Raw genomic sequence first — 16,416 nt, 5'->3', positions numbered from 1 at the left:
CATCTGTGTTGGTGGTAGCCTGGATGGAGATGTTTTATCTAAGGGACAAGAAATATTTGAGACCTTCATAGCACAACCAAATGCAAGTAGAAACTTGTTAATTCTCTTTGGCAAAAGATGAGCCATTGGTGCCCCAAATCACTCAACTGGCTTAATGGCAATTGGCTTCCAAAACTAGCAAAGCAAGTGGAAGAAAGTGATGGGAAAGCGCATCTGAAATCAGGAGGCCACACATTCAGTCCCTGAGAAGCTCTTGTCAAAGGTCTGTGGGCACTGAGCAGTTTTTTTAGGCCTTTATTTTATTTTCAGATCAGACAGATTTCTGCTGGCTAGATCCATTCCTTATGCCATCTCATCAGAGTAAAATGGTAAAAAAGGTTTTCCACTATGTGCCACACAATGTAAGAGCCATTGTTCACCATAGCACAACTGTATCAGCAAAGGTTTGCCTTCTAGTTTATGTAATATTTCAATATATATTAAGTTTAATCCTATGAAATATTATTATAATAGAAAGCAAATACTGCTAGTGGGACAGTTCTGATCAATACTGATGCATCTGCCTTGTATTGCTTAATACTTCAGAAGAGAAAAAGGCACAAACACTATTAAAGGATTTTTTTTCCACTCAAGTATTTTAAAGTTTTTCTTGTAGCTGCTGTTACAGACCTAACCATAAAACCAGAAGATTGGCTGCACTGAGCCAGTCTAAAGATCCAATATCCTGCCTTTGTCAGAGAGCAGTAACAGATGCTTGGAGAAAGAATGTAAGAAATAGCTCATTTATAGAGTGATCTTTCCCCTGGTATGCACTCCCTGTTTCCAGCAATAACCATTTAAGAGTTTCCCATGCCAGCATCCAGACCATCATGTTTAATGAGGAACTCCTCTCACTGGGCTGTCACCAGGTTGTTGTAATTAGGTCCTGAGTAATTCTGCACCAGCTGGAGCTGGGCAGAGTCCAGACGGCTCCTGAAAAGGGCTCCAAGGTGCAGTCCCTGGGGCAGACCTCCTGCCTGGCACCGTCCTGCAAAAGAAGGACCTGCCACTCATTTGCCCCCCAGGTGGTAGGTGACTGTGTGTGCTGAGTCCTGGGCCACCCTCAAAGCCACCCTGGCACAGGTGCTCTGTTAGGCAATGTTGTTCCTTGGGGCAAAATGACAATTAAAGAAAAAAAAAGAAAAAAAAAGAAGAAATATGAAACACGAGCCTTTCCAGGAGCCTTCCTGAAAACTTCTCTTTCCAAGAAATGAAATATGCATTTATTTTGTGGCATAAGGTTTCTGGTGTTCTTCACTAATTGTTCAGCTTTAGTATCTGTATTTTGAAAATGGTCTCACTCCTGAATTTTCCTGGGAATTGAAATGCAAATATAAGCTGCATTCCAGCTGACATGCAAATACCACAATCATTGGAGATACAGAAAATGAAATGTTGTTGCTCATTCAATTTTCTATTACAACTTCTGTGCACATCATACCTAAGTGGGAATTCAAATGTTATTAGTTTCCCAAAAAGTCATGCTTCCACAAACAAAACAAAGCAGTTTTTCTAGAAGTCCTATAAGGTTAATGAAAGGTCCCTTTTTATATAATGATGGTAGAAATATCTTGTCACTGCATATCTAAACACTCTACAAAGCAAAATAATTAAACCAACATTAAACCTAGCACAGAGAGATTCAAGCTACTTATGTGTATGTGTGTGTGCAGAGGCCAATGTAAAGTAATGCCAGCCCTCTAGTGTTAAAAGAGAGTTTACATTTGTCATAGTTCTACAATACCTTAATAGAAGGCTCAGCTATTGAAAATTGCTGAAATGGTCTGTCTTTGGCATTTCTGATTATCCAGCTCAGGGGGAATACAGTGTTTGATTACAACTGTGGATGACAAAACTCTGTAGTTAGATTGGCTCAGAAAACTGGTCTTACAGATTGTACCAAAACTTTTTCCTAATGAAAAGCACTGATTTACTTGAAAAAGAAAGGCTTTGGTGAAAGTCAGCTGATCCCAAACTGACTGTGTCTAAAAGCAAAGACAGAGACTGCTGTCCCTGGCTCTTGAGTGCATATGGAGTAGCTGTGCGTCCACACTGCATGGTGTGAGACCCTCTGCAGAAACCCCATCACTTCTACAGCCCATACCCTGGGCCCAACTTGGTGTCTTTGTGGGACTAGTATATAATTGACATATTCTTTCTGTTCATTGTTCAACTCAATCATCTGGAATAAGGCAAGGAATTTACTGCACCAGCCACAGCGTGAAACTGAGAGAATGTCCCATGTCCTCTGTGGTGTGTCAGAGGGGCTTGTAGGAATACTGGGGGCTACAGAGCTGCTCACACCATATTCAAGGGCTGCACAAGGTGGAGGGAACCCTACCCAGTACAGTCTCATCTGAAATGAATCCTGGGGAGTGGTTCCTGGTGTAAATCACCCCAAACTGCTCAACAATATCTTTGGGCAAAGTGGTTGGAGTGGCACATGGCAGAGCCAGGGCTGCCCTGACACCGGGTTCCAAGGATGCTCAGGGAGCAGGGTGTAAACTGGTCCTGAGACCACTTTTAGTTAGCATCTCAGCCACTTCTAGAGATCCTAAGAAGGGCCTCCTCTAAGCGCAGGATGTAAAACCATAAAATTAAAGGTGCGGGTATTAAAATGGCTGACGTGTAGACCTGTGGGAGCACTCTTGCCATTAGAATAAAAGCACTTTATTTGGGTTATTTGGGTTTAAACACAGATCAATAGGAAAAATCTTTAAACTGAAATAAGCATTTCTACAGGTATTCAAACTGATTTAGAGAAATCAATTTGCAATAACAGGTTAAATTTAAGCTGGTGCAACTTCCTCACATAGATAACCTCTTGAAGATACATGCTGAATCGATGAATACATATAAGTTGAAATATATCTATAGGCAAATGTCAGATAAATATTCTTGCTGTTGCTGATCCAATTAAGATGAAGGTTTTATATGGGGATTTTAAAATCTGGAGTATTTTACGGAGCTCAGAAGAGGAAGCAATTGGGTGAGGAGTTAAACTGGCCAAGTTCAGGACAGTGTACTTCCTGGTAGAAGAGCTGCGCTGGCTATGAGCAGCTGAGTTTGATACCTTCTTAATCACAGTAGCTAAATCAATTCAGTGGATCATACCCTTGGGAATGTCCGCAGCACAGGGGTGTATAAACTTCACACCTAACATCACTGATCTGAAAGTTTTGGCAGAAACACTTAGGCAAGCCTTTCTGTGCTTGTTGGCTGCTCTTTGCTGCCCAAGCACCACGGTGACAGAGGTGTCCCTCTCCTGGCAGAGCAGCCTGAGGGGACCTGCATTGGCTCAGCCCCTGCTGGACTCTTTAGAACTTTAACTCCCCTCCACTGTGGGTGCAGTGGAAAAGTCAAGTTTTGTCATGGAGGACAGAGGCACAGGCACCTAGTTGCGTCTACCAGCTTTGATAAGGAAGTAATTGTCTCCAACAGCTTGGGGACAAGGCGAGCAGGCACTGCAAAACTCACCAACAAGTGACTGGTTGCACTGGAGGACTTGGCAGGCAACCGAGGAGGAACTGGGAAAAGTGATTTTTTTTTTTCCCTTGGTGATGTGTAGTTTTTGAAATACTTGAAGTGCTTGGGAAGAAGACCCCTGTGATGTCAGCAAACCAACATTTTCTCTTAATCAGTTTCAGCAAATAGAGTAAAATGTTCATTGTTGTGCAGTTTTCAACATAGTGATAACAAAGGCAGTGTTCCTCTTTCTCATGGTTGTCATTTTTCTGTATGACATTGTTCTTATGCCAGATCAGGAAACATGGAATGCTTTGGCTTGGAGGAGTCTTCAAAGGTCATCTAGTTCAAGCCCCCTGTCATAGAAAGAGACATTTTCCACTAGATTAAATTGCCAAAAGCTTCATCCACCATAGCCTTGAACACTTCCAGGGATGGGGCATCCACAACTTCTCTGGGCAACCTGCTCCAGTATCTCACCATACTCACAGTAAAGAATTTCTTGCTAACACTGCTTCTAATGCAGCCCAGGATATCGTTGGCTTTCTGGGATGGAAGCTCACACTTCTGAGTCATGTCCAGTTTTTCAGACAGATGAATTTTTTCCTGGTGGACTTAAAAGAAAAAAGATTAATATGAGTGAATTTTTGTGCATGATAAAAATTTATGGGGAAAATCAGTTTTCGTAACCAAAGTATTGACAATTTTTAGTCAAATACAGCAAATAGGTTTTGATGACACATAAGTAAAAAGAAGAGTCAAGATGTGAAACTCTTCCTTTCAAAACTGAGGCGCATTTGAGAAATGGACACATTAAGAAAAAAGTAAAACTTTTTTGTTTTCTTAGATTGGTCAGAGCAACTGAGAAGCTTGGCTTAATGAAGAAAAGGAGATTTTTTTATTTTTAAAGAGTTGCTGAAATGGAAAAGCCTAAAAAGAAACTAAAACTCAACACCCAGGTAACCACTTATATATTTTTTCCCCTTTTTTTTTTTTAATTTTTTTTTAAATTTTTTAAAAAAATTTTTTTTTTCTTTTTCACTTTTTTCCCCCTTGTTTTTAAATGTGCAGTGAACAGACACCACAGGCAGCATGAATTTAGACAATCTGAGAGGTGAAAATATCTAATCTGTAAAACATGTATTTTGGTGGAATAGGTGCCGAGCCCAAAAAGCAAGACTCATTGCCCTTATAAACCAGCATCAAGTGCATTATAGTGAAATCATAACTGTGTTGAATTCTCCATTTCTTGGGAGCACATACTGACAATGGAGAATATGCTTAGACACTGACCACCTTACATGAAATTGGAGAGCAAAACCTAAAAGAAAACCAGAAAACAGGGCATGAGAGGGGATGTGACATCTGGCTTCTCTGCCAATGAACTCAAGGACCAACTCTCTTCTTTTACCTTCGGAGGAAGAGGTACTTACAAACAACAATTCCACTACGTTGACTTCCAACATGTGGAGGACCCCGCTAGAACCTGGCTGCCCAAGTCTCTAGGACACACTAGTAAACTAGTTTGTTTCCAATCTAGGCAGAAGTTTTCCTGAAACAAATGCCCACTGAGTCAATGGAGGCTTGTGCCACTGGTGGCTGCTGCTTGAATTCAGAAAGAAGAAAAGTCTAATGTCAACAGCTCTTTGGGCTGATGGATAGTGGTGTGGGTTTTTTTCTCTTTTCTATCTGTACTTAAGACATTTCTTGCCTTTCCAGTAAGCTACTCTTGTCTGTAAGACACTTTTGTAGGGGCTCAGGTAATTCACCCAAATTCCCCAGGGCAGATATGCAAGTCAGATAACAGCAGGAAACCAGTAAGGGTATTGGAATAAGCATCTGAGATAGGAACCTGTGGAAGGGGGATAAAATGCCACTGCCATACACTTAGCTCACTGATGGGTTAATAACTTGGTGCTTAGAGGTTCTTCATTGAGAACAACGGGCAACAGCAGCTAATGGGGTCCGACACCAGTGCCCTTGGGATGAAGAGGAAGGTTAATTGAATTCTAGTGAAGCTCCCTTTGTGTTGCAGAGCAATTGAACAAACCAGGGCAGCCAACTTACCAGCATCAGCCTATGCATTGTGGCTAGTTCATCTGTGGTATGACTAAACTGCCTTCAATAGAAGGAATGAATTTAGCCTCCAAAACTTAGTTTCGGGGAGATTGAGATAATCCTATTGGAAATTTTGACTGACTACTCAGGCCAGTGTTTGTTTTCACTTGTGAAAATACTGCAGGAGAAGGAATGGGCATTCTTGGACGGGATGGTGCTTGATGCTGCTCCAAATGTACAACAGTGTGAACTCTTCTACTTCACTTATTCATGGACACCCTAATCTGCACAAAAACAAGAGCTGTGGGCATGTTGTGAAAGAAGAGAACAAAATAGATTATTCACACAAAGTCTTTCACTTGCTTTTGGCATCTAAATCTCCTTTGGCTTTTCAGAAGCTGTGATACTGGTCTTCAAATGCAGACAATATTGAACATAATGTTATTTTGAAGATGTTTAAGCCTGATTGCTCCACATTGGTTAAAACAAAGACGGTAGTTTCAGCTTGCCTGATAAAAGCAGACTTCATGTTTTCAGTTCTTAATTCACTTGGATATCTTCCAGTAGCAAATGGTTTCAGGTTATTAGTTTCTTCATTATAAAAGTGATTGTCTGAAATCTGACCTGACTTTGGAATGATATTGAGATACATCTTTGCTGCATGTTCTCAGATTTCCCATAAACTGTTTTTTATTTGAGCACTGACAATATGCACTCCACTTTTTTACCCACCCAAGCTGTGAAGACTTTTACAACTTGCTTCCTAAGGAACAGAGCTCTCTTACTGGCTGAAAAGAAGTTTAAACACCTTCCTGTTTTCATTTGTATAGGATAACTTCGTAGGTAGTAATATTCCCCTGACAATTTTTTGTTTACCTTTGCTTAGGATCTATTCTTGTTTGAACTTTTCTCTGACGCTGTCTGCACTGACTCTGATTTCCTGTTGCGTTATTTCTACTTTGTGTCTCTCTATTGTTTGTGCAAGCAGTTTGAACTCCAGGCATTCTTCAACTCTCTTTTCTGCTTCTTCACCTTCATGTTTAAATGTGCATTGGTTGCTCTGCCGCAAAGGAGGAGGTTATCATCTTCTTTAGTTATGTTGGAGGTATCATACCAAGGAAGTTTTTACCTTAACCTAGTCACCTGGGTGCTCTAGTATATATTACTTTCATATCTTTATAACTCCATTCCATTTCCTATATCTGCAAAAGTAAAACGGGGGACACATACACACACACACACACACACACACACACTCTCACGTCCAAATTCCACAGCAAACAAAGAAAAAGTGAGTTAAATAAAAATAAATAATGAACAGACTTATTTAGTCCCATCTTTTGACTGAGACTTTTTGTGGCATTACTGATGAGGTCAGTTGCTGGAGCTAAAAAAAAAAAGGCCCTCCAATTACAAGAATTTGAAAGCAGCTCTAAATAATCACAGAACTAGTTACTATGCAGCATTATCACAGACAAGCCAGGTATAGCAAATGCAGTTAGAATGAAAACTAGAGGGAGGAATATTGTTTAAAGCAACTCACTTTTATTGACAGTGTACTGTAAGGCAAGAAAAAAATGTTTGCCAGATTTTTTAAAAAGAAGTTTTGCAGCAAGAGTGATCTGCAGTTCAATATATTATTGAACTTTCAAAGATAGTATCTTTTATAAATCCAATATTTATCTTTTTATTGTATATACAAAAGCTTAACTTAAACAAGCACAAAACAGAACACAAAATAATGGATTTGCATATGAAGTTTTGTTGATGGTTCATAATCTAGTAAACAAGAGAATGCACAGATTCTGTTACTATAGAGTTACATTTGACTAGATTTAAACTTAAATATACCCCAAACCACATAAAACGCCCAGAAAATACATATGTGTCCAGTATGACTACTTCAGAAAAAAATCTAAACAATGTTCCACCATACACTGGGAACAAAACATTGACAGATGCCAAGAAAACTGTATTTCATGGCCAAAACTAATTTTGCATTTTTGGTGAAGGCATCTGTGTGTTTTCACTGTTGTATTCTGACTGTTCTACATCAATATCTTGGCAAGAAAAAAATTTCCAAACACTGGCTTTTGTCTGCTTTTGAAAGGATATGTTTTTGAACTGGTGATGTAAATAAACTGTGAGCCTCTTAGAAGATCTCACATCAGGCCATGTTAGAGCAAACTATCATTTCCATAGGAAACAATGGTAACAGAAAGGTCCCAGCTATGCTAAAAAACCCAGTCGGGGGACAAGGAACAAAATCTGCAAACTCTGAGTTCTTCCCTGAGGGAAGGGCACATTTTTACCCCACATTTTTTGACAGCCTTAAATTCTGAAACTAACAAACACTGTTGCATTTCGTGGCCTTTGTTCTCTACCTACATATCTGTATAGCATTGGCCTTTCACTGGAAAAACTTTTATGAAAGCGATAGCTGCTTTTTCACTGTCGATAATGTAGCACTATTAGTTGTTCGTAAAATAAATGAAGGCTAACATCTCAAAATATGATGCATTAGGATAAAAGGGACAAAGGTACTTAACCTCAGTACATGTCATGTCTTAGCTTTGCAGGGCTGTAGCATGAGAAGTAACATGGGTAAGTAAAATTTGCTTCTACCTATATAGGCAAAACTGAACATATTTTTAAAGACATACAATACCATTCTGTAATTAGAATCCCCAACATGCTAATTTTTATCACAGACAAGAAGAAAATTATTTTACAACTACACAAGGAAATGGGACCCAATTAACAGGAGAATAATGACACCGCACTTATATGTAGCCAGTATATTCTGAAAATGAAGCATAAACCTATGTTTTTCAACTGGAGGTCTTTTGCTGGATGCTTAAATGTACAGTTTTCATGTATTTTTTTCTTGGTTTTTTCCCATGTTTTCTCTATGAAAATCAAGCTCTTTGCATAATTAACCAAACCTCAAAGATATTTACATTTTAAAAGCCAATCCTTCACCTTCTGATTTTAAAATGAGTTATGCTGTATCTTGTATATTTTAAAAAAAGGTCCAGAAAAAGCTTAGAATTGTAATTCAGAATCTGTACTTTGTAAAAATACTTCCCTTGAACATGAAGTCAGTGCTGACCTCTTCAGGTCATTTGTGAATAATAAAATCTTTCTAAGCTAACGTTACTAAATAAGAACTGAGTGAAAACACAAGATGAAATACATTACCCCTGTATTGTAAAGTGTTGCCACTTTAAAGTACAGTATAGGTTGAAGAAAAACACAGAGGTGTGTGTATATCAAAATATATTTTCACTATGATTCTACAGAACACATGAAATCTTTCAGTACTCTGTCTGCTAAAGGCAATATAGTCTTTCTGGCTTTGTTAGTACTGCTATAGTATACAGGTTTCTTAAAGTACAGTTAGTACCTATAGAGGTCAATTCTAACACCTAAATGTGTGCTATGCTTCATATGGCAGAAGGATAAGCATAGAAAAAATTTATGACATTGGTTTTAAAGAAATTGTACATCACAAAATGTCTTTAATTCTAAACATAGAAAATTAGACTGTACTTGAAGTGGTTGTTGTTGTTGTAGTATGTCTTAAATGTTTCTCAGATGTCAAGAAGGTCCTCTCCACTCTCATCACTCTCCACAGTTAATTGTCTTGTCCACCATTTCTTGACTTCTGATCCACAAGAAGCAGCATCAGACATAGGATTCATTTTGCATGCAACAGATTTCATAGTTGAACGTCCACCAAAACGAAGGTTGACTGAAGACACTGAATGGCTTAGTGGTTTGGGGGCTATGAAATCAAACAGAAAGTTCTGTGTTAGAGTAGATCTGCTTCTTGAGCATTTTTGCTTGGAATTCACATATACAGAACTAGTTGGAGTGGGGGCACCTTTAAACTGATTTACTGCAAAAAGAGTAGGGGTCTTTTCTAATGTTGTTGTGGCTTTTTGTTTGGGTTTTTTTTGTGTTGTTGCTTTTTGTTTCTTTGTTTTTTCCCGTCTCTCACTGCTCACACTGCTCCCACTAATCTGCTGGTAGAGCAGTTTAATGGAGCAGTCCCTCATTTCCTTCTGCTGGAATAACTGATCCAAGAGACGTCTTCCTATCTAGCTAATTGCAGCCTAAATATTTTAGGCAGTACTTACATGAGCTGATCTGCTGGCAAAATGGTCAAAGTGGTAAATGTGAGGAAAAGGGGAGGAAAAGTGCTTTTAGGGGTTGGCAGCTGCACCTAGAAAATGATACTTTACTATGGCCTAGGGGTTGAAGCCAGTACAAGGTGCTGGTATGGCACTAAAACATGTCTAATTATATAAACCCCACAGTTGATCTTAATTATGCTATTCATGATGCTAAATACATGTCTTTGTTGGACTGGAGGCAGACTACTTATCTGTTGGGCTGTACTGTGCATGGAGATGACCCTCCTTTTTAGGACTATCCACTGAGGAACATTCAAGATTGACATGGACCAGGTCAGTGTTAAGAAAGGAAAACCTGAGCTCCTCATTCTCACTTGAAAAACCTGTCCAGTTGGCTACAGCAGTATGATTTCTCTTTAGCAAGCTTCCTCTTTCACTCTTTCTCTCTGTTCCAACAAAATGTTGATCTTTGATGCTCAGTGATATTTACTTGGAAAACATGGATTGCAAGCTCTTTATTAAACTATCCTGTTTCTTGGACAAGTACACTGGTCACAAAAGTAGGGTCAACGGTAGTCAATAGAATAGTGTGACTATCTCTTCTACTTCCACTTAGGTATGACTGGAGTTTGAACACTGGCAGCCTTTGAAGGCAGCGCTCTGACTCAGAACAGGACTGACTGACGACAGCTGAAAGCAGGTTGATGTGCTGCTCGTCATGGGTGTAGCAGGCTGTAGAGGTCAATATACACTTTAAGAGAGGCTGTTTGAGGTGGGGGAGACACAGACTCTTGAAATATGGACTTGATAAGGCATCAGACTGTAGCTATCCACCTCTCCCACCCTCCTATAAGCACCCTCCTCTATGGCATAGCCTAGCCCTTTTTCTTCTAGTGGACTGTAGTTACTAGAGTAACCTGTTTCTGAGAAAATAAGTGGGAAACTGATTGTACACATGGCCAATTCCTGTCTGAAGTGAAGATCTAAAAATGTGTTATTATGGTGTAAGTTATAAATCATACATCTGGCATGTTTAGACAAGACAAGGCAGTCAGAAATTATTACTGTTGCTAGGAAAAAATTCATTTTCACCATACTTCACGTGACAAAAGAGAACTCTAAATGCACAAGATGCTATCCAAACATACGGGTTGGTACAGTCCCCAATCCAAAGGTCTTGAGTAAATGAAAAAGTAAAAAATGCAACCACCTGCACAGGGCAGGGCTTGAGTCCATCTTCCAAACTTTCAGAATTGTGAAAAAGGGGAGAAACTGCTTTGTTGTAACAGCCATGAGGGTAGGAAAGCCCTGATGTGGGTGTAAGCAGCAGCCACGGGGCAGAACTGTGAACCACGAAGCCTCTCATGGCCTTGTTATTGTACAGCAGCAATTTTGCATGTATAGGACTCTACTGACAAACCTTCTTCACTTACCTGATGGCAAGCGCCATTGTCCAAATTTACGCTGAGGCTTCCCAGCATCTCCAGAGTCTTGGCGATAGCCACCTCTGTCAGAAAGTGTGGGGCTAAGGAGCTGCTGCTGGCTACTCGTCTGAACAGAGACAAAAGAATCTCAGTCATAGTTCCCCACTGCATGGGTATAATCCTAAGGGGGGGTATTTTTCTATCCTATTTCAAGCTTTTTCCATGAATAAAACAAAACATATTGCCATTTGTTAAGGCAGCATGGTTTCTATTCTTTAAAGCCCCAGAAAACTACTAACAGACAAATGTAAAATGGGTTCAATGCCACTGTACAGTCCTATTGAAGGGTACGAAATTATTCTCAGCCTTCTACATCCACTGTAGAAAGTAGCCCTTATGCTGTACTTTTTAGGTTCCCTAGCCTGGAAGAGCCCAGGGCTCCTGCTCAGAGGACACAGCATGCCCAGTATTACCTCTCTTAGTGCGAACACTAGTTCAGGATGCCTGAACTGGAAAGCTTCACACCCCCAAGCCTGTACAAAGCTCATGCTGGAGTTGAAAGCTGGTGCTGTCAGAGTTGTACAGCTGCCCTTTATAGTGATAGCAAGACAGCTAACTATGTTGGGGAATTACTGCCTTAGACCATCTTGCCTTTACATCTGACAGCAAAGACCGAAGCAAAACAAGGTATTGCTTTCAACCCTTTCAGTTAAAATGGTGTTTTAAAAAAGAATAAATAAGAAATAGGGAAGTTTTCTGAATTTGTTATGAGTAGCTGATAGTTTTCAGTTTAACATACCTCTGGCTGTGCACTGTTATCTTGATTAACAGCATTCATATCTTCACTTGGCTGTGTTGTCTCAATGCTGGGAGGATTCAGAAATCGGCTCAACTCCTGCTGCTGACTCTCTCGCAGACTATGGATAATGCTGCACGACTGCTGTTGTTTCTATCAAGGCACAATATGTGATGAAAAAAATGTTCTCATTGGTGTGTCACAGTGTTTGATTTTTTTTTAAAGCATTCTAAATATTTAACTGAACAGCCAGATGTGGATCCCAGGTGCATCAATAAAGATCCATGTATCAGATGTTGCTATTTAAATAAAGTGACTTTCAGCATATTTCTAACCTTTATATAGGGAATAGAGGATTAAAATCAAGAATTATATTAAGTGGAAGGCATGTTGCTCAATTGTCGGTTTAAACCTACAGTTTAAACACACACAAAGTTTCTAATTGATGAGTTAAAGTTCTTGCAAAATAAAAGAAACAAGGAAATTGTTAGAGATTCACAGGAAATTACATGAAGGCAATGAAAAAATTCTGATTTCTTTCATGGACTTTGGAACAGACTGCCAATAAGACTGAATAAAAACTGTAGTGAAAACCTTGGGACTAAGTATAGATTTATAGTGCAAATAGAAAAACAAACCTACCACCATTATGATCTTACAATCTAATTTGCTTTTAAATTAAAATAAACAGCCTTTAGGAAGGTTTTCACTTTCCTGGGTAGTTTTCACACGCTCCCTCTAGAGCCACTTGGAGAATAACAAGAGAATTTGAAAATAGATATTAACTTCCATAATTACATTCAGTTTACAAAAGGTTCATATAATGTGAAATGATCTGAACCATATTATTGGAGTGAAATGAATAGCATATTTACTTTAACATAGTGTAGTTCAGTATCATAATGAGATGAACAACAGAGTTGAACAAACCCAGAATTGAGAGCTGAGACTAAACTTACTGCCTTTGTTATTCATATACAGAGATGAGATTAAAAATGAAAATTATGTATCATTGAACACTGACGTTTCAGCTGGAATGTACATTACATTCAAAATGTCCTGTTATGATTTTTTATACAGATTGCTATGGAAAATCTTCAATCACAAGAAGTAATTTTTTATAGAAATAAAAAATATATGTGTCAAAAGCTGGACTCAGACTTACAGGAACTGAAAAATCAGTCATCAATGCAACCAGGTTGTGACTTTTTATATAAAGGAAGAGTTGGTTTTGGAAGACAACATGAGAATAACTGCGAAACCTTAACAAAATTTTTTGATTTTTTTTAATATAAATTTAATCCAAGCCAAACTTCAAACAGCATATATTGTAGCTATTCTGAGCAAAGGTAAAAATGTTTCTGACAATCAGAAGTACTTCATAAACAGAACACAGAAGCACTGGCTAGGTCTATATGGGTAAGTTAAAGAGATGGGATTGCCTGCAGTGCTGAAGCCAAGTGACAGGCCAGGACTTGTGTGATCTGGCTAAGCTTCCCTCCACCTCTAGCTTCAACCACTGCCTACTGGCAGTGGTCTCCACCCTGACATGCCTGGAGGACAGTGATGCTCCTACAGCAGTGGTCTGGGAGACCATACGGCAGTGGTCTGGGGGTATATGAGTACGCATAGGCCAAAACTGGCCAAAACTGTGCTGAAGAACATGCTAATGGGTGATCCTACACCAGCCCTGAGCCAAGCCCTTGTCCCTGCTTAGTTTACTGGCTACACAACTACGGTGTGCCATGGTTCATACACCTGCTTTGCATGTAGACATACTGCTCATTTGCACACACAATAACTGTAATGGCTCACTCAAATGATTTATCTTAATACAGGTTCCATTTGAAGAGTCATTTTCAGGTGACAGATCTACCAGCAGAGGCAAGGAAATTATACAATTACATTCTGTGAGGCGAGATTAGGCCTATGAAGTTTCATCAAATTAAATTGTTATTTTCTTTATTCCTTTGACTTTGGTCTCTGCACACGCCTCTTCCTGCTCTATTGAAAATACAGATACATTTTTGTCAGGAAGACAGGTTTTACCTTCAAAAGATGCTTATTTTTGTTGCACTTTCAATTGAGCTGTAACACACATTTTTTTGCTGAGTTAGCAAATGCTACATACTTCTTCAAATAAGTATTATCATGACTCCAGAGCAAATGAAGCACAGTGGCAGCAAATTCCAGCATTGTTGAACAGTACAATTTATGCAACCATTTAGATCCTGGTTTTGCTTGACTTACTGCTCTGATTCGCTTCAAGCACTTCTTCAGCCACATGCGTATGGTCTGTTTGGCCACCTCCTCTTCTATGGTATATTCCAGTTGTTCCCTAGCAAGCAGCTCTTCCAGTTGAAGACTTTTTCTGATATCAACAGACCTATATGAGAGCATGCTGGAAGAAACACAATTTATTTATTTTTAAATGCTGGTGTCATTACATTTTAATCTAGAAAATCAAACTTCATACTTGAGACCTTAGTGCAAAAATACATAACTAGGGTGTGTGCAATAAATTCACATTTGATGCTAAAAAATTGCTGAGATGATTCCAGAAGAGACTTGTGGTGCTCAAAACAAAGACCTTATCACCTACATGTAGCTATTGAAAACAGGTGAGCTGCTGAACTGTAAGCAACTAGGGCATTTGTGGTGGTGTTTTTGTTTTTTATTTTTTTTTCCCCTAAGTGTTTATGTTTGGATAATGTTCCCATTTCTATTTTATTTCCAGTCAGGCTCACTGTCACGTTGCTACACTTGAAGGTGCAGCATTTCATTAGAAGGATACAAGAACAACATGTGGCTGCTGTTTGTGACGAATTGCCTCCAATGAAACTCTTAAAATACTTAGAGCTGATTCCCTAGGACCTGTGTTTTCCATCACTAAAAAAAAAGGCAAATCTAATTTTTGTACTGCATTTAAAATTGCAGTGCCTCTGTGGCTACCAGTCTTGCCTTTTCCCAAGCCTAATGACTACCTGTTAGCCTGGAGAGAAACACAGGCAATTATATATCTTCTAAAAATGTAGAGAAAATCTCAGGGTACCTGAGCACATCATGAAAAGTGACATCACCACCATTGTGAAGCCGTTCCATTTCATAGCACATGTGCTTGAACAGCAGCTTGTCCTTGTCGAGATCCACCTCCAGCCTGCCTCGCAGAAGCCTCAGCAGAAATTTCACTCGGAAGGTAGGGATTACCCCCTGTGTAAAATTGCATAACAGATGGTAAATTATTACTGCGACCTAACAACCAGCTCAGACATTCAACTTGATCAGTGAGAGAAACATGATTTCTCCAAAGACTCTGCGCCTAATCCTAGCCTATTTAAGTCACTGTGAATACATTACTGAAAAATATGCACATGAAGCCAGCTCTTCAGCACATTCACAGAAGTCTTTGCTGTTATTTGACTCATATACAGTCTATGTTGGTTATTTTGCCAGAAATTTTCAAAATTGCCTGGGGATTGAGTTTTTCCCATTTGCATTCATCTGTAATAAGAATCATATGCCTGAAGAACTGACTTTGAAAATAGAAATTAAACTACAATTTAAACACTCACAGACAAGCCTATAACTCACTGTAAACCTGTTCCCTTCTCTGCATCTTTGGACAGGAGAATGTTGGGAGTTTTTATTTTATTCTTTTTTTAGGACTGAAGGTACTTCCCTTTGAAACTGTACTCATAATATTCAAATGTTTTTTTCTACTGAATAAGCCTGACTGGAACTATTCTTGCTGTAATGTGTTGTTCCACATCAGAGAGATAGTGTCAGTGCTGGGCACAATGGATCCAGAACTCTCTACCTCTTTCAGTACCTCTATCAGTATCAGCAGCTTTCATCTCCAGCACAGCCATGTGCCAACTACAAGGAGCCAACTTGTTTCACTGCCATGTTGTTCATATTCAAATCTTAGTGATGTCATGAGTCATTCAGATGATGACTTAATTTGTGTGAGCATCTGAACACCTCAGTCTCGCAGATGTTATTCTTACTCCAGAATCACAGAATGGTTGAGGTTGGAAGGGACCTATGGAGATCACCTTGTCTGATTCCCTCTGTCTAAGCAGGGCTTCCTAAAGCCAGTTTCCCAGGACCATGTCCAGATGTCTTCTGAATATCTCCAAGGACAAAGACTCCACAATCCCGCCCCGGGAAACCTGTGACAGTGCTCAGTCACCCTTACAGTGAAAAAGTGTTTCCTGATGTTCAGAGGAAACCTCCCATATTTCAGGTTGTGCCCATTGCCTCCAGTCCTTCACTGGGGAGCACGGGGCAAAGCCTCACTCTGTCCTCTTTGCACCCTCCCTTCAGGTATTTGACAAGCTGCCCCTGAGCCTTCTCCAGTCTGAACAGTCCCAGCTCTCTCAGTCTTTCCTCACAGGAGACATGCTCCAGTCCCTTCATCATCTTTGTGTCCCTTCATAAGTCTGTGTCTCTGTGTACAGAGGAGCCCAGAATTGAACCCAGGACTCCAGGTGTG

At 39.5% G+C, this 16,416-nt stretch overlaps 1 protein-coding gene across 5 annotated transcripts in view; it reads right to left on the bottom strand.

Moving 5' to 3' along the window:
- Nucleotides 1–7,085: 7,085 nt before the first annotated feature.
- Nucleotides 7,086–16,416, bottom strand: part of NALCN (sodium leak channel, non-selective) — a 221,913-nt gene continuing 212,582 nt past the window's right edge. For 4 of the 5 annotated variants that reach the window (XM_032678968.1, XM_032678967.1, XM_032678969.1 and 1 more), the window contains 5 exons: nucleotides 14,974–15,131; nucleotides 14,172–14,322; nucleotides 11,925–12,074; nucleotides 11,135–11,252; nucleotides 7,086–9,349 (listed from right to left, as the gene is read on the bottom strand). In XM_032678968.1, coding sequence (XP_032534859.1) covers nucleotides 9,156–9,349; nucleotides 11,135–11,252; nucleotides 11,925–12,074; nucleotides 14,172–14,322; nucleotides 14,974–15,131 — 771 coding nt within the window. In that variant the 3' untranslated portion in view covers nucleotides 7,086–9,155. Of the gene's footprint in view, nucleotides 9,350–11,134; nucleotides 11,253–11,924; nucleotides 12,075–13,373; nucleotides 13,926–14,171; nucleotides 14,323–14,973; nucleotides 15,132–16,416 lie in introns of those variants that run through there. The other variant, XM_032678971.1, reaches the window with a different exon arrangement.

Source organism: Chiroxiphia lanceolata, chromosome 2 (assembly GCF_009829145.1).
Source record: "Chiroxiphia lanceolata isolate bChiLan1 chromosome 2, bChiLan1.pri, whole genome shotgun sequence".
Lineage (NCBI taxonomy): Eukaryota > Metazoa > Chordata > Aves > Passeriformes > Pipridae > Chiroxiphia > Chiroxiphia lanceolata.
The sequence above is the reverse complement of the archived record's forward strand: the minus strand, read 5'-3'. Positions and strand labels throughout refer to the sequence as shown.